Below are 23,947 nucleotides of genomic sequence, written 5' to 3' on the forward strand. Positions count from 1 at the left end.
CTGTTCAAAAAATAATTTGATGTAAGACACTTTGACAATGAAAACGGTCGCTGCGGGTCACGGTGACCCACACGTGTCTATCCCGGACACCAGTCTCGCATAAACTGAACAAAACTGTCCTGAGTTATAGTGGGTGGGGAGGCAGGAAGGTATGCGAAAGGCCGGAAAATTAATATTTTTGTATAGTCAGGATAGATGACAAAAGTCACGTGCGGGTCACTATGACCCACAGCGACCACTGCCGGGTTAAGATAAATAAAAATGAAATTTGTTGTTTTATAATAAAAAGTAATTTTAAATAATAACAATTTAAAAAATAAATACCAGTCATCAAATTAAATAAACAGATTACTGGCAGAAGGGCTGTATAGTAAGAGCCATAGATACTGCACTCTATAATTGATCATAATTTATCACGTTCTGGTCAATAATTGATAATATTAAATTATCACATTTGTGTTAATATTCGTTTTCCAAAATACCGATGAGAGTGAATGATCCCATCCTTGTGTGTAAATAAGTTAATTTCAATGTATAGAACACAAACGGAACTAAATCAACATTAACAATGTAAATCATACTTTTCTAAAGGGTTAAAATTTCACAAAGCTAATAGTTGAAAAAAATAACTATTGAATTATTGATAATACTAATAACCTATTATTAAATTAGATGTTTCAGGATTTTAAACTGATTAGATGATAAAACCAATAAGCTATTATTAAGTTGGTTAATTGATTGAGAATAACTGCCTTTGCAACACTTGTTTTTAGTAATCAGATGTTTTAAACTACAACAATATTCTCATAACATTAACATTGAAACTTTGAAAACTTGTGAAAGCCCTGTAAGATATATTTCAAATTCACAAAAGGACATATTAGAGTGTAAGAGCTTTTGATTTACTCAACAACAACAAAATTATGTATATAAAGCAACAGTTTTAATACCTAACATTTCCATACCTTAATCAAATATTTATTAAAGCAGAAAGTATCAAATGCTAAACTGTTGAAAAATACTTGTATTTAGTATGGCAGTTATAGCAATTCAATTTATTTTTCTTGTATTCTAAAAAATATGAATGGTAATAAACCTGTAAGATTATAACTGTGACAGCATTCTTCTCTCACTGTAGTCATGCTACTTGATATAGGAGTAATACATTTGTAGAATAATAGGTTTGGTTACACTCTTCCTTGGCTGTAACCATGCTACTTTATAGGATGCCTTTCAGTGTAACAAACAATGTCATAATAGACCATATAAGTATGTATACATGTATATATCCAAATAATTAATCAATTGTATTAGTATTGATATTTGTATCTATTCATTAATTCTTTAGAAGTATTTGTCAGTAGTTAAAGGCATTTGTCACAAAATGAACAGACTGAAAATATTAATAGATATTTGACATGTAAATGTTTTGATTGAATTGCAAACTAGTTGGTAAATATAAATGGTGTGAAAGAATGTGTGAAAACTGTAGTCTACCAGTTCAAAGTCAATCATTTAGAAGTACAGGGTTACTTCACTCATACTAGAATAGCCAGTTGATTCACAATACATTCATCAGTTACGTTAAATCCTACATATTTAAAAACTAGAACAATGCTTTATAAGTGTATAATAGAACAAAAAATTATAGAACTTTAATATAGAACATAATAGAAAAAGTTAACTTATTTCTTTAAATAATAATTATTATATACTAGTGACAAAATACAGTAATCTGAACTTCCCGGTTATCCGAATATTTACTATTTCGCTATTTGCTTGCTTTCCATTAGGAACTGATCTCATTTTAAGGCTATGAATAGCGAACACTGACTCACTGTAGATACTTACATATGTGTGTCATACCGCAGTTCATTTTTGAAACATCAATATAAACCAAAAGCTAGGTTTTAATTCTACTTTATCCAAAATTTGGATGATCAAAATAAGCTTTGTCTTATCAACTTTGGAAAATTGTGTTCCTAGTGCATTTGGGGCTTATTATATATAACAGGAAGTGTCAAAATTTATTATATAGTGTCCCGTAACTCTCTGGACAAAGGTATACCACGTTATTGCTCAGGAAAATACAACCAATACTAGATATTCTTGAGAAAATATTCTATTATTCTTGTAATTCTTGAGAACTGCTGGCTTTTTAGACATTCAAAGTTTAAAAGTTTTAATGACTGCCATTTTGAAAATACTAAAGATAATTTCATGATATTTTTCACTAACTTTCCTTGTTATTATAAACATTTAAACCAAATTTGGTATAATTTAATTTATTAGTTTTTGAGATATTACTTTTTTATAAAAAACACATATAAACAGACAGACGGGAAACTAAGCAGTCATGTTCATATGGTGAAATATGTTTTTCTTGACCTGAGCAATAATGTGGTATACCTTTGTCCAGAGAGTTACAGGATACTGTATATGCATTGATATATCCTATTTCCACAATGCGCCCTAAACTAACACTAACCAAGAATCTTTCTTGTATTATTTTATGGTTGATTTCAGCTTGTTTTGTGGTATCAAAAAAACATATGACAAGTCATAATTAAAAAAACACTATGGAATAAATCACAGGAGTGTGTATATGAGATTGCATGTTCCCTGCTGAAGTGGAACTTAATAAAGTATTAACCAGTTTAATACCAGTCGAGACACACTGACTCGCTAAATTATTTACAAGTGTTCACAGCGCAACTCTGTGTGATAATCAAATCACAGTTTTAGGCAAACTGTTTAGAGTAAATAGCAAGAGAAAACGTAAGTATATACTAGCATTGAATTTCATAAATGTTTTAAAATACTCTTTAAAATCATGTTTTAACCAACTCATATGTAAGAAATATTTACACAGCTAGCTGGTTGTATGTTTTTCTTAACAGAAATATAAAAAGTATGGTTGTTTTCTTTATTATTGTGCAAAATCTGCAACCAAAATTGTATATACAAGTATTTTGAGCCTAACATTTTTAGTACTGTTAGAAAAATTATGCACCTTTCTAACTGCTTTCATAAAATTCGTCTTAATAGCATTTGCAACTTGTGGCCTGTCAAAATTGAAACTGTTGTCAGTGTTATAGTAATGTTCTAAACTAGAGAGGAATTTCTCTCAAAGGTTATTTAATATTTTACTAACCGTCATCTACTTCTTGTGTTGTTGTGTTGTAGTTTTAATTTTTTTACTAATTTTTGTAGTAGTACTTAATTTTTTATTCTTTGTATATTAATTTAATTCAGTAACAATATATTATAATTATAAATGAGAGTTTTATTTTCTAGATATGTTTAAAACATTAACAAGCAAAGGTTGTAGTAGCAATGTATTATGTGTGTGCGAACACTGAGGCTCTTGGGTAGTGAAAGTTGTAAACTTTTATAGACAGCGAGGACTTTCAAGTGTTTAATAAAGCCATTTTTGGTTTCAGTACAATAGAACTACAGTCAGTACTCCATGAATGAGATATTTCAATCAGCCATTCTGTCCCTAGAAGTGGTTGAAATTATTAATATACCTACCTAGTTAAAATAGAAAATATATAAATACCAGAGTCTATATTTCATTTCCATTTTTCTATTTGTTATTTATTTTATTATTACTTATTTAAAAACAGAGGAATTGATTTTGTAGCTCATTTCATAATCTTACCCTCATTCACTTTCTAGCATGAAGGCAGGCTGATAGTCAGGAACTTGGGTGTCCCTCTCTGGACAGAATCTCTATTAAAAATATCAAGGCTGCTCGTCAGCTGTGTTCAATTCCCAATGTAAATTATGTCTACTGAAAAAAGACTCTTGAACATTGTCAAACAGCCAATCTATTACAAGTATTTGGAGTTTCTGTCATCCTTGTGTGCTGCACCATCAGGCATTGACATGGGTCTCAAACTTTTACACAGCAACAAATACAATTTTCATTCAAAGAGCAGCTTTGGTTAGGAACAGAAGATAATCTTTCAAGTGAAAGGTCAACATTGTCTTGTTGAGTTTGAGAAGCAAATGTTGAGTGCGTGCGCACAACATTGTCATGTTGATTTTGAGAAGCAATTGTTGATTGTGTGTACTTTGTACTTTGATGCAAAACATGCAACTAACTTGTCACAGAGCAAGATAATTAAATGTTGTAATGAACCTTCTATTCAAAACAGAAATATTATAAAGTTAAGAACACATAATTTGTTATGTTTCAGATGTACCTAAATGAATTGAAGGCTTATTACCCGAGAACAGTCCCTCAAATACAAAGGGTAGGAGCATCTAGATTGAAATATTTAAACAGAACCCCTCCATTAAAAAAAATAGAAGTAAATAAAAATAAGGGAGGTAAAATTAAAAAATTTGGTAAGATTCAAACAATTTTGCTGGGGCCTCTAAACTTCTTTTATCTTTTTATGGAAACGTCGTCCATCCATGGTTTCAACCATCTGACAACCAAGAAGAGGCACATTTTTGAGTAGTAAGTTTACTTACAATTTTAGAGCTTATCTATTCAAATAGGATAGTATAAATTTTTACTTGAAAGTTTCAAATTTACATACAAGCTCATACTTTTTTACCCAAAGTGAAGTGTGGAGCTTAAAAAACATGAAATTATAGCATGAGTATGCATTTTTAGTCAATCGTGGCATAGTTTTAATATTTAATGATCAGCTTTGATTTAAATTTTTGTATAAAAAGTTAACAGACTACAGAATGCTCAGTGAATGGATTTTGTTTCTAAGAATCACAGGGATGATAGATCACTAAAGTCTCACTTGGAGACTGTTCACAGTGCAATCCAGTAGTCAGACCTATAGCAACTGCCATAAGTGGAACATACTTCGTCACTAACGAATTAAGTTGTCTGATCCTAGTGAGATGTCTAAGTTTGGATGTTCCTTACTAAAGATATATAAAGAAAACATTTTTTTTAAGGTGGGTTTATGGTATTCATTTTTATCTCCCTATGCTTGCATGAAACATATTCTTAGCTAAATGTATAAAATTCAATATGAAAGACTGTTTGGGCAATATTGTTATATTGTTCATAACAGTTTAAAATAAAGAGAATATTAAGGGCTGGTTGTGGTGAAACGACCGTGAGTTTTACCCCCCGTGAACTCAACTTCAAAAATTTGTATGCCCTTGTTTTTGTTCATAGAGTTAATTTAAAAATATTTTATAAATACACATCCAAGTGCTTTTTATTTATTTTAAAAATAATTTATTGGTTATTTAGAAACACATTTTTTTGTACTGCACTTCATTATTTGATATTTAAAAAAGTATAAACTTAACAAGAAAGATTTAAAAATGTTTGGGTGAGTATTAATGAGATAATTAAAATGAGATATTTATTGTAATTGTATGAGCAAACATCCTAAAGAAGTCACACAAAGAGGAGAAGCAATAATTTTGAAACATTCTTTGTAAATATTTGATGAATTTAAGATAAGATAGGAACAAGATAAAAGAAATATATTTTGGGAAGGACAAGGTACATGGGATTGAGTAACCCCAGTCTTGCCTGTCCCTGGCAGTGATTTGTGTGAATGGCTCCACTGGCTCATAACTCACTTATTGTTCAACAGACAGACATAAATCACTATAAAGTCTTCCACAACATTGTAATTACCTCTGGTACTGAACATGTAGGTTTTCAATCTCTCTATAAAAAGTACATAATATGTAGATATATTAAAATATAGACACTTAAATTAATTTGGAAACAGAAATCCAATTTGCATTGTTCAACTAAGTGATTTTCAGAAAATGCATAATTATAAAAGAAAATATCACAACATTTATACATTTCCTCAGAACATATATTTTCTTTTAAAATAGATAAAAGTGCATTGTAACGAATTTGTTTGGTTATGACTTATTAAGCGAAATTAGTAGACCCTTTATAATACATACTTTTTAGTATAAGCATTTGATTTAGTTGTCATTGATCTTGAAGAGCTGAAAAGGTTTCACTTTACTCGACATGGCTTGCACCTTAATTATCGAGGTAAAAGAAAGTTGGCTTATAAGTTAATAAATTCTCTTAGTAATGCTCATTTATATCCTGATGGGGAATTACCAAATAATAAAACAGGTGACAAAGAGGATCCTTTTAAATCAATGAAGGGGGAGTGCCAGATAGATGTAATTAAATCTGACATGAAACAATTAATTAAAACAAACTTAAACAAGGATCTCTGGGCTTTTGCCCACTGCATTTCTGGAGACCTTGATCATAAAAAAAATATGAGTGCCGGGGTGGCAACAGTTTTTAAAAATCTAATTGGTAAACCATCATCCCTCCAGAGTAAATATCTAACCCATCAAGAAATTCCAAATGGAGCGAACTTCTACGGTTTAGTCACAAAACCACATTATAATAGTAAACCACATATATCAGATTACAACACTGTATTCAGACATTTCACAGAAGACTTTAAAAGAAGGGGTTTAAAGAAATGAATATGCTCCCCTATGGGTTGTGTTCGGGATAATATTCCATTAGACATCTTTGCTGCCAATATAGTGAACTTTCAACAGACCACAGGAACTTCTATTTCAATCATCATACGTAATGAAAATTCAAACCGACAACTGTGGAATGGACTATTAGTCACTGACTTTGCAGAGAATCTTCGGCACAAAATTTACTCTCTTTGGTCACAGCAAAGAAAATCCATCACTTTCTCCGAGGTTTCTAAGGTTGAATCGATGTCGTCGCCGGTGGTGTGTTGTGTGGAGGGGGGTGAAAAAGTCAGTATGGGGCATAGTGAAGTGATAAGTGATGTTTTAGGTTCAGAAAACTCTAGTATTAGCCCTAAGCAACTGGAATCTTTTTTACTAGCAGGACAAGCCAACCTAAGAATAACTTAATATCAAGCTTAATTAAGACTGTGGATATAGAGAATAAGGGCTCAAGTTTTTTAGGTGTAACGGTGTTCCCACCATTAACATAAATAATAACTGCATCAAAAATTCTAACAGACATAGAAAATTAGGCACTAATCATATATCTAAAAATAATAATAATACAGGGAGTATGTTACCAAATCACTTAATTGTCTTCCATCAAAACATCCAACATTTGGAATCTAGAATTGACGCATTCATTATTAAATTACAGGAAATAAATCCCGATGTAGTAGTTCTAACAGAACACAAATTAAACGAAAATGTAATAGATAAAATTAAAATACCTGGCTATTCTTGCATAAACTGGTATGTAAGAAATTCTTGTCAGGGGGGAGGGGTTTTAATACTAGTATCAGAGAAATTAAGTAGTGTGAAAAAATTTCTGTTAATGCTATAAACACTTTAAATCAAGATAAAGTTTTTGAGTCATGTACTATAGAAATTAAGATAGACCAGACAAAATTTATTGTGGCTGGACTTTATAGAACACCCTCTGAGAAAATAGACATTTTTCTTTAAAAATTAACCACATTTTTGGCAGAAATTTGTAAAATCAACAAAAATGTTTTAATAGGTGGGGATATTAATGTGGATGTTTTGAGGGAGGGCAGAAAGAAAACAGACTTTGTTAGTCTTATCAATATGCATGGGTTTAAATATACTATAAAAATACCTACTAGAATAACAGAAACATGTGAATCTGCTATTCATAATTTCATTACAAACGTAGACGAAAATTCTTTTGAAGTGGAATGTTTGATAACTGCTCTATCGGACCATGATGCACAACTTTTTAAAATAGTAAACATTAATAATAAAAGAGGTCATAATACAAAAAATACAGTAATGGGCAGGAAGTATGGAAAAGATAAAATTGACTTGTTTAAAGACGACTTGGAGAAACAAGACTGGACCGAACTTTACCAAAGTTCTGTTGAAGATAAGTTTCTTTATTTTTACAACTTGATCAAATATTATTTTGATTTGCATTTTCCTCTGACTAAAATTACAAAAGGAAACCAAAATAAAGAGTGGGTAGATGATGAAATTGTTAATGAGCATGATAAGCTTATTGACATGCATCAGCAGTATAGGGCATAGTGAAGTGATGTTTTAGGTTCAGAAAACTCTAGTATTAGCCCTAAGCTTAAGATTTTAAGATAAGAGTAATATAAATCTAAAAAAAAACTATGAAAAGCACACAAGAAATATCTCAAAAAAACAATTTTATGTTAAAAGAAAAAACATTTTGATTTAAAAATAAAAAAGTCCACTAATGTTAACAAAAAAATTTGGAATATCATTAATAGTGAAACAAAAAATAAAAAAGGAAAGCAGTCACCTAATATTGTACTTAAAAAGGATGGTATTCTTATAGAGGATCCATACAAAGTTGCAAATATTTTTAATAACACTTTTGTTGAAATGGTTGATACTCACGTTATCCCTAATCTAAGTAAAAATGATGTTCAAACAGAGGATTCGATACAGCAAGTAACGGAATTCCAGATTTATTTGTAACACAATTGATGATAAGACTACATAAGATAATTGATTCAATAAAACCTAAGTGGTCAGCAGGGTATGATGACATACCCATGAAAATTGTTAAGGAAGCGAAATTACCACTAATTAAACCTCTTTTACATGTAATTAATGCGTCACTCATAACTGGAATATATCCTTCTCAATTAAAGGTTTCAAAAGTAATACCAGTACATAAAAAAGGGGATTGTACTGATCCTCTTAACTACAGACCATTGGCTATTCAACCGTACTTATCTAAAATATTTGAAAAGTGTGTGCTGATTCAATTAGTTGACTATTTTGAAAACAATAAATTACTTGACATTGATCAACATGGATAATAAAAACAATACATTAACAGCATTAAGAAATTATATTGAACACATTTTAGAGAACTTAGATGAGGGATACAACATTGTTGGCGCCTTCCTAGATTTGACCAAAGCATTTGACAGTGTTGATCATAAAATATTACTAGAAAAATTAAAAAGCTATGGTATCATTAGTAAAGAGCTTAGCTGGATTAAGTCGTACTTGGAAGGCCGTCAGCAGTTTGTTAATGTTAAGTATTTTAATAAAAATAATCAGCATGATGCTAGGTCTCATACAAAAAATGTGACCTACTCTGTCCCACAGGGGTCAATATTAGGCCCTTTCCTGTTCTTGTGCTACTTGGGAGGTTTACCTAATTATCTGTATGATATAATTGAGAATAGTAAAATTTGTTTGTATGCTGATGATATAAGCTTGTGCATTGCCGATATGGAATTAGGTACAACTAAGAAGAAATGTAACGGATCAGTTTCATTGTTAAAAAGTTATTTAAATAACAGAAATCTTTTACTCAATGATAATAAAACTACTTTTATACAGTTTACTTGCAAAAATGTTGAATTAAACAAAATTAATATGAAAAACCTGGATAAAGAAACTAAATTTTTAGGGCTGCATTTAGATAATACACTTAATTGGAACATTAATGTACAAAAAATATGTAACAAAATAAGTTCAGGAATTTTTGCACTAAAAAGGCTAGCACCTTTTCGTAATAAACAAACCTTGAAATCAGTGTACTATGCCAGGGTTCATTCACATATCGCATACGGGATTGAAGTGTATGGGGGAACAAGTGCTGTAAACCTGAATAAAATTTTACGTCTACAAAAGGAGGCAATTAGGGTGATTTTAAAACTTAAAAAAGATGAGTCATGTAAGTTATATTTTAAAGAGCTCGAGTTTATGACTGTATACAGCCTCTATATATATAGAACAGTATTATATGTAAAAAATAATGAGACTAAATTACCACGACAACTACATGTTCATGATTATAATACTAGAAACAAAAATAACTTTGTAATAAAACAACATAATAAAGAAAAATTTAAGCAAAGCCCAACTTATATGGGAATCAAGTTTATGGGGAACCTGCCAGGTAGCATCAGGAATAAAAACAATAGTGTTAGATTCAAAAATAAATTTAAAACGTTTTTAATTGATTTATCATGTTATAACTTTGAAGAGTTTTACTCCCAGAGCCATGTATTTTCATTTTGAGTTCTCAAATCTAGTGGAATTAATTATAATTTGGTAATAACAACGATTTAAATAGTATTAAACCTATTTTTAACTATGTTAAGATTTTGGAAAATAATTTACATTAAAAGGATTGTATATATGTGCAACTAATATAACATCACCTTGAATTTATTTATTAAGAATGACGCATTCATGTACATTTTATGTATGTCTTAAATAAAGATATTATTGATTGATTGATTGACAGTTGAATTTTACACTTTCTTTTCTGTTTGTAATTTTGTATAAATTTTGGAAATGAAGTGAACCATTTACTCATTTAGTCACTAGAAAGTTATAACAGTTATACCATTTCCATATTTAAATATATAAAATAATTCAATAGTGAAGTACAAGATACATGGACTTCTTACGTACTTCTTACTAACATCCTTGCCATTTTGAGTGCCAACATCTCACGTTTCTTGACACTATCTAGATATTCCTCACAATCTACACGAGACTCTGGAACAGTATATAAAAGTTAATAGCCTAAATCTAAAAAGTTAGTTTTCTTTAGCATTGAATAATGAACTGGATGATATGCTTATAAAAAAACATTTTAGTAGTTTACATGTAAACAAATATAAATAGGTACATACAGTTCTTATAGAAAATGTTATTGAAATATACTATATTCATGTACATTATTCAAATTACAATTCAAAAACACAACTTGAAAATATAATGTAGTTAACCATTCAGGGAAGTATTTTATAAAATATAAAGAAGGCAAGTTCATTCTCATTTTGTTACCTCAAGTAATCATATTATTGAGGTCTAGACAAGGATTTCATGACGTTAGTAGAGTCTATTTCTAACTATATACCTTATTTATTACAACCGTCCAGTATTTTGTGGCTTGGAGCCCTGATTGGAGGCATCTATGGGTTCTTGACGATTTCACTGTCCACGTTGACTCGATATCGCTACAATCCCACTGTGGTGTCTCTGGAGCGAAACTACAAGGACTGGAATACAACTCTACCAGCTGCCACGGTCTGCCCAGAGAGCAAGTTTGATGAGGACAACCTCAACAGTGTCCTGGAGAAGCAGTGAGTGAAACTGCCCTCAAACTCTCTTTACTTATTCAACAAGTCATTGGTTAATAATCAATACACATTTTATCACTAATATAGTGATAGTGGTAGATGTAATAGAATAAAAAGACATATTTCTTCTGATAACAATTCTTTAATAGTAGTTATGTCAAGGTCATTATGATGCACAAACACATGCTGACTTACATTATATAAATAGGCTTCACATTTGTTAAGGTAACAGATAATTCTGGAAAGATTAGGATGGCTTTTAGGAAACTATGGTTTAAATTGTATTTCAACTGAAAATTGCATTTTATAAATTTAAGTAGTGAAATTCAATCAGTGACTATGTTAAATGTGGTTCTTCCTTAGCTGCATTAACTTTAACTTCATAAGTTTTAATGTTCATCAATTCCCTTGGGTCATGTAAACTCAATCCTATTGAGGATATACAATTCCATTAAGTCTGTTACTTCTTCATTTTAGTTATGTTAGTTTCATTATGTTAAATATTTTTTTATTACCTTTCCTCAGATTGAAACACATATCAGATAAAGAAGGTGCACAGGAGTTTCTAGACACACTCGCTAAGTTGAACTATTCTACATTCAACCTTCTGCCGAATTTCCCTGCCATCTTGCCGATACAGTACCTGGAAGCTGTGGTCAACATGAGGTACAATTTTGAGTACACAGTCAGCAACAGCAACATCGAAAACGAGGACCTAGAAGAGCAAGAACTCGTTCTTAATGTCAATGAGATGGGATTGTGTTACAGCTACAACTCTCAGGTCGCAATTTACATGAATCCTGCGTAAGTAATTTTTACTTTTTTTACACCAAATTTTTTTAAAGTCTTTTGTAGAAAATAATATTTGTAGAATTAACTTAGTGAGGATGATCTGTGGAGTTCTGTTAAACTTTAAGGTTGACTGGTCGTCTGAAAGAATCCTTAAATGTTAGTGTTCAGAGACCAGGATCTACACCTAAACATATGCTTGGAAACACTTGGTATTGGTCTAAAATACTGCTCCCTCCAAGCAGCTACATTTAAACAAAATATTTCACATGTACAATACATCAGGACACCAGATGCAAATAAAGAAAATCATGACACAAATTTACCTCCACTTCATGGCTAATCCTACAACATCAAAGAGTCGGTCAAAAAACTCAAGGAGAGAGTTTTAAAGCTCCATGTAAAACAGTAACAGCCAGAAACAGAGGTTTTCAAAGGGAAACTACAATTACAAAGCAGTCTTCAATAAACGTCCCCTATCACTGGTTACTGACTACAAGAAGGGGAGACTTTTAAAGAATTCTTCTACAAACAGATTAACAACATTGAAAAAAAAACATAGTTACTTCCAGCTTCCTAGTAAATGTACAACAAGAAATTCTAAAATTGAACTTACCACTAAATACGACTGAAATCAGGGCTGACATAGAAAATTCTATCCCTAACTCCTCTAAGCAGTAATTTTTTAGAGCAAACCCAGTACACAAAGCTTTGCTACAAATCAATAATATTTCAACACTCAGCAATAAATTGAGCCAAAAACCTAATAAAGCAGTACAAATTCTTCCAGAATGTCCAGGAGATGCAAAACACGAAAAACCACATTGCTTTCTTGAGGACACACAGCCAAACATGGTCATACTTACAGAACATGGCCTTCAGCATGAGTTACTACTGAACACAAGAATCCTGGTATATGTACTTAAGACTGATTTTAGCCACATGGTACATAGGAAAAGAGGAGTGCCCATTTGTATGACAGAAGAATATGGAGGGAAAATCAAGAAAGTAGACACACACCACTGCTTAGAACTAACCTGCGAAATGGTGATGGTAAAAGTTTCTCAAGGAAAACAACACCTTTATGCTGTAGGCATCTACAAAACCACCTAGTGGAAATCTTATTGATGCTCTGGATATAATATCCAATGTACTGGAAGATACAAGAGCTGAAAATCATCCTCTAATTATGATGGACAGTGTAAATGTGATTATTTTAAAGCAATACAACCATATCCTAAATTAAACGAGATACAATTTGTCCAGACTGATCCTTCCTCCCACATGGGTAACTCCCCAGTCCAGTACTTTCATTGACTGTGTATGCACAACTTTTCAAACTGACAGATTAAAAACATCAGTAATTGAAGCGGGCATGTCAGATCACACCGCGAAATTAATCAGAGCATAGTGTAAAATATATGACGTTCCCTCTAAGATTTCTATTCGATAGCAGTTCAAGAAATAAAACCTTAATGCATTGAAGGTACTACTTGATAATGAAGATAGAAATGATTTATATAAATCCCAAAATGTTGATGATGCATATAATACCTTCCTAGGCCATGGATGCTACTTGCCCCATGATGACGACAAAATCAAAGCCAGAGTCAAAACAAAAGGTATTTATAGACAAAGGAGCTCTTAATCTCAAAGTTTATTTTGTTTTTACTATTAAAAGTTATAATGTATACAGAATTGTTATTAATTATGTTGCATTTGTGAAATTGTTTTCTTATATTTTGGGAAAATAAATTCAAATTCAATTCATTTATACCAACCATGTAGTTAAATAAATTTTATCGCTGATCAGTCTCTAGCAACTATTCAAACAGATTTATTCTGTTTTGGAGGTCTTGGAAAAGCGGGAACTACACCCATTCCAGCACAAGTTTCTCTATAGTTGGCAACCCTCTAGATGGTGACATATTCACTCAAGTGATGAACATGGATACTGCGTACACAGTGAGTATATGCTTTAGTTATGCTGATTTGTGTGATTGGTTGACTAAGGATTAAATAAGAAAAGGTTCAAACATTAAAATATTTCCTCAGGTGTATCTTCACAGCCCTCAGGAAGTTCCAGACATCGCGTCCAAGGGCGGATCAGCGTACGAGGGCTCCTACAAGACACAAGATGTCGGAGCTCTGAGTATCGTTAGTGCTCCAGAGATCCGTGACTTAACCATTGCACAGCGCAAGTGTCGCTTCCCTGAGGAGAGTAACCTTGCACTCAGCCCTGTTTACTCATACAATCTGTGCCGTATGGAGTGTCGCATGAAGTTGGCCAACAAGCTCTGCGGCTGTGTACCTTACTTCTATAAACCCTCAGGTGCTTTTATAATGGACTAGCTGTTTCCCGCGGCTTTGCACGCTTTTCGTAAGCTTTGCCCGTGTATGTGAACTTCTGGTTTAATTGAATTATATTTACAATGCCGATGTAGAGTTTGCCTTGTTGCCACGATCAAGAAAATCTGTTTATGCTTATAGCCATTGTGCACGTACATGTACTTTATTATAAAGTGGTCTAACACTCAAACTTTAAGTTCAATCAGAAATGTATCTTAAAGACAAATATACATAATAACTTAGCGCCTTCAAATAGTGTTTGGCTATGTAATATATGTAACTGTCTCGTAATTGCAGTTTATAGTGTGCAGGCACTTTTAAACCTTTTATCTTTTGCAGCACCACTTGGTGGTGAGTTACATCAGTGGGCATACCTTATAAACCTTTTCCGTGGAAAAATATGTATACATACAAATTTTCATAATGGTCTGTCTAATATTTTGTGATTCCATAAAGAACAAACACACAAACATTCATTTATATATATATGTTTGTATATATATATATAAATGAATATATATATAAAAAGTGAGAGACCCGGGTTCGAGTCCCGGCGGAGCAAGTACTTTTTGCGATTCAATGTTTATTGATAAAAAATAAAATAAGGCTATTGCCATTTATACGAACTTGATTAATGTAAACAAAAGTCATTTTGACAGGTATTTGGTCTTCCGATCATATGTTAAGTTTAGTTATTTAAACGCATATGTGACAGATACGGCCAAATACAAAATAATTGAATCGTAAAAAGTGAGGGCTCTGTGGTGTAATGGTAGCACATTCACCCGGCAAGTGAGAGACCCGGGTTCGAGTCCCGGCGGAGCAAGTACTTTTTGCGATTCAATGTTTATTGATAAAAATAAAATAAGGCTATTGCCATTTATACGAACTTGATTAATGTAAACAAAAGTCATTTGACAGGTATTTGGTCTTCCGATCATATGTTAAGTTTAGTTATTTAAACGCATATGTGACAGATACGGCCAAATACAAAATAATTGAATCGTAAAAAGTGAGGGCTCTGTGGTGTAATGGTAGCACATTCACCCGGCAAGTGAGAGACCCGGGTTCGAGTCCCGGCGGAGCAAGTACTTTTTGCGATTCAATGTTTATTGATAAAAATATATATATATATATATATATATATATATATATAGAAGATTATTTTCAAGATCCATTGGTTAGCGAATCTGGTGTAATGGCTTCATAATGAAGATGAACTTCATAATAAAGTACCGTACCAACTGTAATAACACTTCATTGATACACAGAAACAAAATAAATATTAAATCAAGTTTTAATAAAATGTAATACTTTTGAATTCTGTATTACCTATTATTTTTTGACATATTTAATAGCATAAATGGAGAGTTAATTAAATACAAGTGTAACTCTCTGTAGATAAGGAAAAATTCTAATTAATATCAAGAAAGCCTTTAAATTTGCATTGTCTTTCGAATTGTAACTTCAATAGAATTTTCAAATAAATATTTAGAATATAAAGCAATGTTTATATTTGAAGTAATAATAGTTACTATATAACTGCCTGGTAATGAAAAACAAATATTGATAATTCCCAAAGTGCATCTAAATTTTATGATGTCTAATGCTTGTTATGTGTTTTTAATATTTGCACATACAACGTTTAGTGAAATAATCCATTAATACTTTATACAAAAATGAACGGAAAATATGTACTGAAGTTAATTAAATATTTGTTATTTTTTCAGATGATTACAAAATTTGTGACATAAAAGGGATGATGTGCCTTACAGAGCATAGCGGTAGGTGAATAATAGGCCTAGTGTACTATTATTATAAACACTACTAATAGAAACCTTAAATCTAATTCACTGTTAAACCTTAGTTGATTTAAAATAAGATTTAAAACATTAATTTAAATTGATAACACCCAGATATATTACTTAGTCAAAAGTTAAAAAATGAAAACATTGAAGCATTGAATTAAAATGCCAATTTATAACAGTAAAACTGCAGACTTAACTTAACAATTTAGTATTTTATTGGGTGTTGGTACTTTTATACTGGTTATATTTCTATAATAATTATATGAAATAGGCCTACAGTGTGAGTTAAAAGTATGGATATCAAAATTTTTAAATGTAAAGAACCATTAAGAGACACCTCATTTGCAAGATCTTGATAAAAGAAGAACAGTGGACACTAAAGCTTTATATCTCAACCCAGTGCAAAAAAGCAGCTCATTGAAATTAATAAAAAATTAAATGAGAAAAAATATGAAGATCCACATTGAAGGTAACTAACTTCAATAAACAACCACTTTTCTTACAAACTCAAACCTGTTTTACAGTTATTACCTGCTGCAGGGCAGGCCTCTTTTATCTTATCAGATTTGAGGAAGTTCAGTATCATGTTCAGTTTCTGGTTGGAATTAACAAAGTTAAGATGTGTTTTTGTGATACTTTATATTGAAATAGAGTGTTTAAGTGAACAAGGGCTTATTATGATCCTAATGATGCGAGGCTATGGAGACAGGGGTGAGATCTTATGATGAAGTAAGGAATTTATTTAATGACACTTATCCAAATCAACACCCTGTATCTAAATCAGGAGTTCAAAAAAGAATCCAACGTTTCCAGGAAACAGGCAGCGTTAAATACCGCCCCAAACCTGGACGACCAAAATTAACTACAAATGAAGAATTGTCACTTGACGTTTTACAGTCTGTTGTAGAAGATCCTCATGTCTCAACAAGAAATCTTTGTCAAACATTAGGTACATCTCAAACATCAGTTTACAAAGTTTTACATGATAGAGGTTATAAAGGGTACAACATTCGTTTAGCTCATGAGCTAAGTGAGGACGATTTTGATTGCAGAGTAGAATTTTGGGTAATATGAAAATAATACAATTAGTTTAAACAATATATTAAACAGTAACCTAACAGACACAATGCTTGTTATTGGATTAGGCCTAATGTTAATCCTCTTTGAATGAGAGAGCAACATATCCAGCACTCTGAAAAATTAAATGTTTGGCTTGGCATTGTGAGGGATCAGTTTGTTGAGCCCTTTTTTATTGATGGACACCTTAATACTTTGAGTGGGTTCACATTAAAAACAACATCTATAAAATGAAACCCCAGTGCATTAATGACCTTAGGTACAGAATAGTACCGTAGCGGAAATTAAAAAATCCTGTGTGAATCCAAACAGCGTGCTGTTTCAAGTTTTACAACAGGCATGGACATTGTCAAACTGTCCTGGGACAGCAGCTTGAACATCTGATATAACAAAACACAGGTTAGAAAGTTCAGCAGTTGTATTGCTTAATGTAATTGTAACTACTAGTGCTACTGTAACTTTGTATTTAAAAATTTTAAACTGCCCTCCAAAATGTCCATTTAGGAAAAATGGTTCACTTTTGTTTCCCAGAGGGGTATCCTGAGTTTCATTTTTCTATTTTTGTCCATTGAAGGTTGAGCAGGATCCATCCAAGGTTTTAACTTAGTTAGTTTCAATGAGCTGCCATTTTGTTCTGGGTTGAGATAGAAAGCTCTAGTTTCCGCTGTTCTTCTTCTTTTATCAAGACCTTTCAAATGAGGTCACTTAATGGGTCTTTACATTTAAAGAATTTGAGCTGTCTTCCCAAAACCCCATTTTGGGGAAATGGCCAAAGTTGTAACAGTGACTAAAAAGTACACTTCTATTTCCTAAAAAGGTATCCTGAGTTCCATCCCTCCATCTTTATCTATCAAAAACAAAACAGAGTGAATCCATACTTTTAACTCACACTATATATCATGTACTATTTTGTTACAGAAGTTCTTATAAAGTTATTGAAGGGAGAGGACAAAATAGAGTGTCATTGCCTGCCGCCATGTGATGATGTCAATTTTGTCACAGAGACAGAGAATATCATGGACTGGTAATATTTCAACATGGATTGTTTCATCTCTAAATGTATGCATTGAAATTAGGGTTTAATTACTAACTGAGGTCACCTTTGTATTCATTCAGATCTGAGAGACAAGCGATGCCTGAAAAGTAACTTTGCTTGAATTCCTCTTCCAATCTAAAACAGTAAATAATTGCCTTACTGTAGTAATTTACTAAGAGTATGCTTATACTAACGACAATGGTTACGTATGGCCTTGAACATGCCCACTTATCTTACACAAACCAATCAATATTCTTCATGACTCAATTGTGAATTTAGAGTGTCATTACATTTTGCACATAGAAAATGTAACCGCAGAAAACAGTTATCATTGGATATGTGGTGGTTATAGTAATAAGATTATACCAATTTAAATAGTTTTTTTTGTTTAGAGATTTTCATTGAATGACGGAAAACGTTCATGATGATGATGATGATGGTGACCATATAGCAATAATCCACTAATGTTTACTCATCCAATTGACATATATTCGGGTTATAACTGATACATTAGATGATTGACGCTGAATTGCTAAGAAGTATTTAAACCAGCCATTATTCTCCTTTCACAACACAATGGCTGAATTTGTCACAAGTTATGGATGCCTGGCTATTCATCAGGAGCAACTCATAGAATCTGTACAACTATTTTTGCAACTTTCCATCCTTACCTGAGTTCAAACATCATCAAACACTCTGAGAGTGATGGTCAAGTAACACATAGTGCATAACTGGCAGATATATTTGGTGGTTTGTTGTTAATAAGAACAAGTTGTAGCCTAGATACAATACAATGTTTTGATATATGTAAAAATTAGGTATAAAATGAAGTTGTAAAACAAGATGTAAAATATTGATTAACATATTTTTAAATTTTTTCCATCTAAAGGAATATTGATTTCTATTGTGAAATATGATTATGTAAAGAAATATTTCTGTCTGATATTTTAATTTTAATTTCAGGACCCTTGGAACCAATCTTAAGTGGGGACTTGTAAAATATCCTCGTGAGAGGTTGCGTAGAGATGTTCTGTTTGGCATTGCTGATGTCTTAGGTAACAGAGAACTATTCTATCCTGAAATGTATAGTATCCTTATTAAATATACTGTATAGTTCTTTGTAAATTTGAGGCAATTGCAAAACGTTTTAGATATGACAGAAAATGCACTCATTTTATCTTTAATCTTGTTATTCTTATAAAAACTGTTTTCTTACCTTTCATCTAAAGTTGGTCCTTGTCGATTTGTAGTTCATAGAGTGTATATAAACAAATACACACTTGTTATGTGTTCTCATGTCCACAGAAAAGGGTAGGTGGATTTATCATAATACTGTTTCAGTTCTTGTATTGAATAAGTCTGTGTGTAAATTTTAATGGGTACTAGTGTGAACTAGTTTTAATAAAAATTGATTATGCTAATGGCTGGAGCAGTTTATACCTTACTTAACTTATACATTTTAAACTCCTGGCGATGGCACTATCTTGTCAAAACATATAGACATACCTAGAAATCAATTAAGACTGACTTATTAAAATTGTTGTTATAGAAAACACTGCACTTGTTTTTGTTCATATGCACATTATAAATTTTAAAATAAGTGATTAAACCAACAAAATACAATCATCTGCTTTGAATGTGTTATCATTATAACACATTTTTCAAGAATTCCTCAAGTTTTACTGAATATAACAAAAATAAACTTTGTTGAATTTAAAACAAAATTACTCTCTTAATCAAATTAAGAATAAGAATTTGAACCCGAAGTCAGTCCAGAAAATCCAACCATGTAATACAGAACCATGCAACCAGTTCTTAATAGTTTAATACAATAATATAATATCTCAATTTTTTAATAGCCTATTCAAACAATTATTTAAACAGACTATATTTTAAAATTAATAATCTCTGCTGATCCCAATAATGCAAGCTTTAACATAGAGTTTATATGACAGTATTATATAACAAATAATTAATACCTTTTTATACATTTACTTTATTCTATTTTAGTGGCCATGGGAGGAACGGCGGGTCTATTCTTCGGCTGCAGTGTCCTCAGTCTTGTTGAAATATTTTACTTCTTCTCCCTACGTCTTCTGTGGTTCACTTATAAAAAGGCTTAGATGTATCACTGTATCTGCTGAAATCTTCAATCACTATTTCTGTGTTACTAACCGCACCGAATAAAATGCAACTTTTAGAAAATATTCCAATTATCAAACAAAATTTATAAATCTATGTTTTTTTTTATTTACTGTATAGTAATTTAGGCTTTTCCCAATAGTTCCACCCATTCTGAAACCAGTTTATTTTACATATAACGGTAGCTGATTGTACTCATAACCTTATAGTAGTTACTATTTAGATTATCTTTCAGACAGGCTAAATATTGCTTATGAATGTTCTTTCTAAGTGTACTACATTTAGATTTTACAATCAAAATGAGTAACACAATATTTGCTGTTCACTTTAATTCACTTAAGTAGGAAACAGGTAAAGTGTTGTTTGGATTATAAGTTATTTCACACTTTTTCTATTCAACTCAATATAATTTCTACACAATTTACACTACTATTGTATGCATTAGCTATTATTACCAATCTGTATACTTATTGTAAGTATGACACCAATGGTTAAAAACATATCATTACGTATATTACAGTACTTAAAAATATCTTACCCTATGTTTATACAATCTATGCTGAAATAAAACTAATTTTTTGGAGGTTATTGATTGTTAGTTCAATGAGTTCACATAAACTCGTTTTCCAAGAGTTGATGTATCTTCAAATTCTACTCTTGACTTCTTCATTGTTATTGTATGTGAAAATATTCAAAAACAAGTTTTATAATAAAACGAAATCAGAGAAAATATGGTTATCAATGTTTAATATTTTAACAACCATAATGGTAATGGTAATGATAGAATAGGAATGTCTGGAACAATTTATAAACTTTATAGAAGCAACAATAAGAGTTTATATACATTCCTTCAAATCAGTACCAACCAGTTGAGGTTTTTGGTTTTATTCTTATTAAAATATTCCATCATGGTAGTTTGGTAATTTGACAGATATTTACAACATTGTGGTTATTTAACACTAAACATTCAGCAATACTAGTACTCATAATGAAAGAGATATAGGAGGCCATATGCTTTTGCGGTAACATCACAGTGATTATAAGCTCATCTCAGGTGGCTACAGAGGCTTTCGACGACAAGCAAAAGGTTCTAATGAACCAACAAGTTTCCAGTATTATGAAAAGACCTAGAAATTAGTTAACATTTTTATGATTGATAACTAATAAACTATGATTGATTACTAGTCTTCTGATCTTAGTGTTGAAAACAAAGACAAAAATGTGTGGTATTGGTATAGAACAAGACAGAACAGGTTCAAATGCTAAATATTTATAAAGATACCAATAATTATTATTTTGCTCACTAATGAATAAATTGCTTTGATTTAATTCAACTGACATATTTATTTATAATCTAGAATCTAGAATACTAATGACAAATTTCCAGTAGACTTTTTTAATGTTTATGTAAGTGTATGGATATTTATTTTACTCCCAAAAAAGAGCACACTACTGACTTAATAGGGACAAAAAGTATACCAATTTATAAACATCTAAATCGTTTATGAATCTAATTAATATGTCAAAGCTGTTTACATCATGTTTTATATACAGGGTGTCAATTAAGTCTGGAACCTCTTTTTTAATTTTTAAACCACAATATAAAAAAATACCAAAGTTCACACGTGCTTACTGGTGATAGTAACGCATAAATTTGCCCAATTACTGACCGGATAATCCCTTTGGGGGACGGTCCACAAGGAGTCAGACAAAATTCTTAAATAGCAGCATAGGTCAAGTTTGGTATCAAATTAAAGGTCTTACTTACCAGAGTACAATGCCACAAACCGGACTTCAAAAGGTGGATTCATTCAGTAGTTATAGCTATTTGAATTTTAAAACAATTGAACAATGTAAAATTATTAAGTACTAAAAGTAAACACCAATTTTTAAGTACCTGTGATCAAAGTAAGTGTTCAAAATGTTCCCCTCCCATCGTCTGGCAATGTCCTAGGCGGTTGTAAAAGCCATCCACTGCATTTTGAAGGTAGTCACGAGGAATATCTTGAGCTTCTTGGACTATGAAATTTCTTAGGTGAGCCAAATCTCGAGGCTTAGTACGATAAACTTTATCTTTGAGGTATCCCCAAAGAAAAAAAATCCAGCGGAGATAAATCAGGGGAACGAGCAGGCCACTCTACTGCACCACGTCTTCCAAACCATCTGTGAAGAAATATTGTATCCAAGTATTCTCTAACAAGGAGAACAAAGTGTGGTGGCGCGCCATCTTGTTGGAAATAAATTCTTTGAAATTTTCGACCAAGAGCAGCTTGTAGTGCAGGAATTATCTCATTTTGGAGCATTGCTAGATACGAGTCACCATTTAAATTACCATTGATAAATAATGGGCCCATAATTTGATTTCCTGTAAAACGTGCCCAAACGTTAAGTTTCTGTGGATGCTGTGTATGATCAATCTGCTACTTTCACATTCTAACAGTAGTTGTGTTATTGGTAATAATTATTAATTCCTGGCTTCGATTACTACATTGTCAGATGATGGGAGGGGAACATTTTGAACACTTACTTTGATCACAGGTACTTAAAAATTGGGGTTTACTTGTAATACTTAATATTTTACATTGTTCAATTGTTTTAAAATTCAAATAACTATACCTACTGAATGAATCCACCTTTTGAAGTCCGGTTTGCGGCGTTGTACTTTGCTAAGTGAGACCTTTAATTTGATACCAAACTCGACCTATGCTGCTATTTAAGAATTTTGTCTCCTTGTGGACCGTCCCCCAAAGGGATTATCTGGTCGGTAATTGGGCAGATTTATGCGTTACTATCACCAGTAAGCACGTGTGAACTTTGGTATTTTTTTATCTTGTGGTTTAAAAATTAAAAAAAAGAGGTTCCAGACTTAATTGACACCCTGTATAAGCATATGTATTGCTTGTTTTTGTGGGTTTTTTTGTTTTGTTAACAGGATTTTTAATTAAATTCAATGACAAAAGAAGGGTGTATTTAACTCATTTCCTACAGAAAATCAGAACTTATTGCATGTCTGACATTATTATTTGAGCCAAACCAAAATGTCCACTTGAACTGGCTATAGTTCTAATGATATTGTACAGACAAATCTGTAGTGTAATCATTTTCACATCAGTAATGGAACTTACATTTGCTTTATTGTAGCTACATGTTCATTGACATAAAGAATTCTACTCCTCATTTTGCAGATAATATCATACCAATAGTTAATAGCTTATCTATGTGTTTTGATACAATAAAGTATGATGATGGAAAGTTAGAGAAATTTTGTTCCGTCAGTAAACAGTGACAGAAGGTAGAATTTCTGTGAAGATTGTGCTGAACGTGTAACAATATTAAATAGACTAATATACAACCAAAAACACTAAGTATACATGTAAATGTACACTTAAAATAAACCAATAAAACATGTATCGGTATGCTAATGCAAATCGTCATAACAAAATGGTAAAAGAACATTTAGTAAAACATATACAATTAAGAAATTCCAATAAAAAAAGTGAAATAGATAAATCTAAGTTGAATTTTTGTTTGTCTTTTTTTAAGATTTCTTCAATTCATGGATTAGGGTATATTATTGCTGAACGCAGACACTTTGTAGAACGGTGAGTACTTCTACAATCTTATGTATTAGTATGATTTGTATACACCTTAAATTTCTAATATGGCAAACAAAATGA

General features: G+C 31.6%; 1 protein-coding gene across 1 annotated transcript; it reads left to right on the top strand.

Moving 5' to 3' along the window:
* The first annotated feature begins 10,812 nt into the window (after positions 1 to 10,812).
* LOC124361961 (sodium channel protein Nach-like) lies at positions 10,813 to 20,858 on the top strand. The gene is made up of 9 exons (XM_046816101.1): positions 10,813 to 11,075; positions 11,433 to 11,486; positions 11,595 to 11,873; positions 13,712 to 13,823; positions 13,914 to 14,190; positions 15,938 to 15,991; positions 18,011 to 18,116; positions 19,092 to 19,183; positions 20,139 to 20,858. Exons 1-9 carry the CDS (start codon positions 10,813 to 10,815, stop codon positions 20,249 to 20,251), a joined length of 1,350 nt encoding a protein of 449 aa, XP_046672057.1. The 3' UTR covers positions 20,252 to 20,858.
* Positions 20,859 to 23,947: the final 3,089 nt, after the last annotated feature.

This window comes from Homalodisca vitripennis, chromosome 1 (genome assembly GCF_021130785.1).
Source record: "Homalodisca vitripennis isolate AUS2020 chromosome 1, UT_GWSS_2.1, whole genome shotgun sequence".
NCBI lineage: Eukaryota > Metazoa > Arthropoda > Insecta > Hemiptera > Cicadellidae > Homalodisca > Homalodisca vitripennis.

Bases quoted from the DNA above. Each gene is read 5' to 3' on its own strand.
- LOC124361961 (XM_046816101.1), top strand. From the start codon at position 10,813: ATGACGTTAGTAGAGTCTATTTCTAACTATATACCTTATTTATTACAA. The intron at 13,824-13,913 runs GTGAGTATATGC...ATATTTCCTCAG, and splicing joins ACATGGATACTGCGTACACA to GTGTATCTTCACAGCCCTCA. The intron at 18,117-19,091 runs GTAATATTTCAA...TTTTAATTTCAG, and splicing joins ACAGAGAATATCATGGACTG to GACCCTTGGAACCAATCTTA.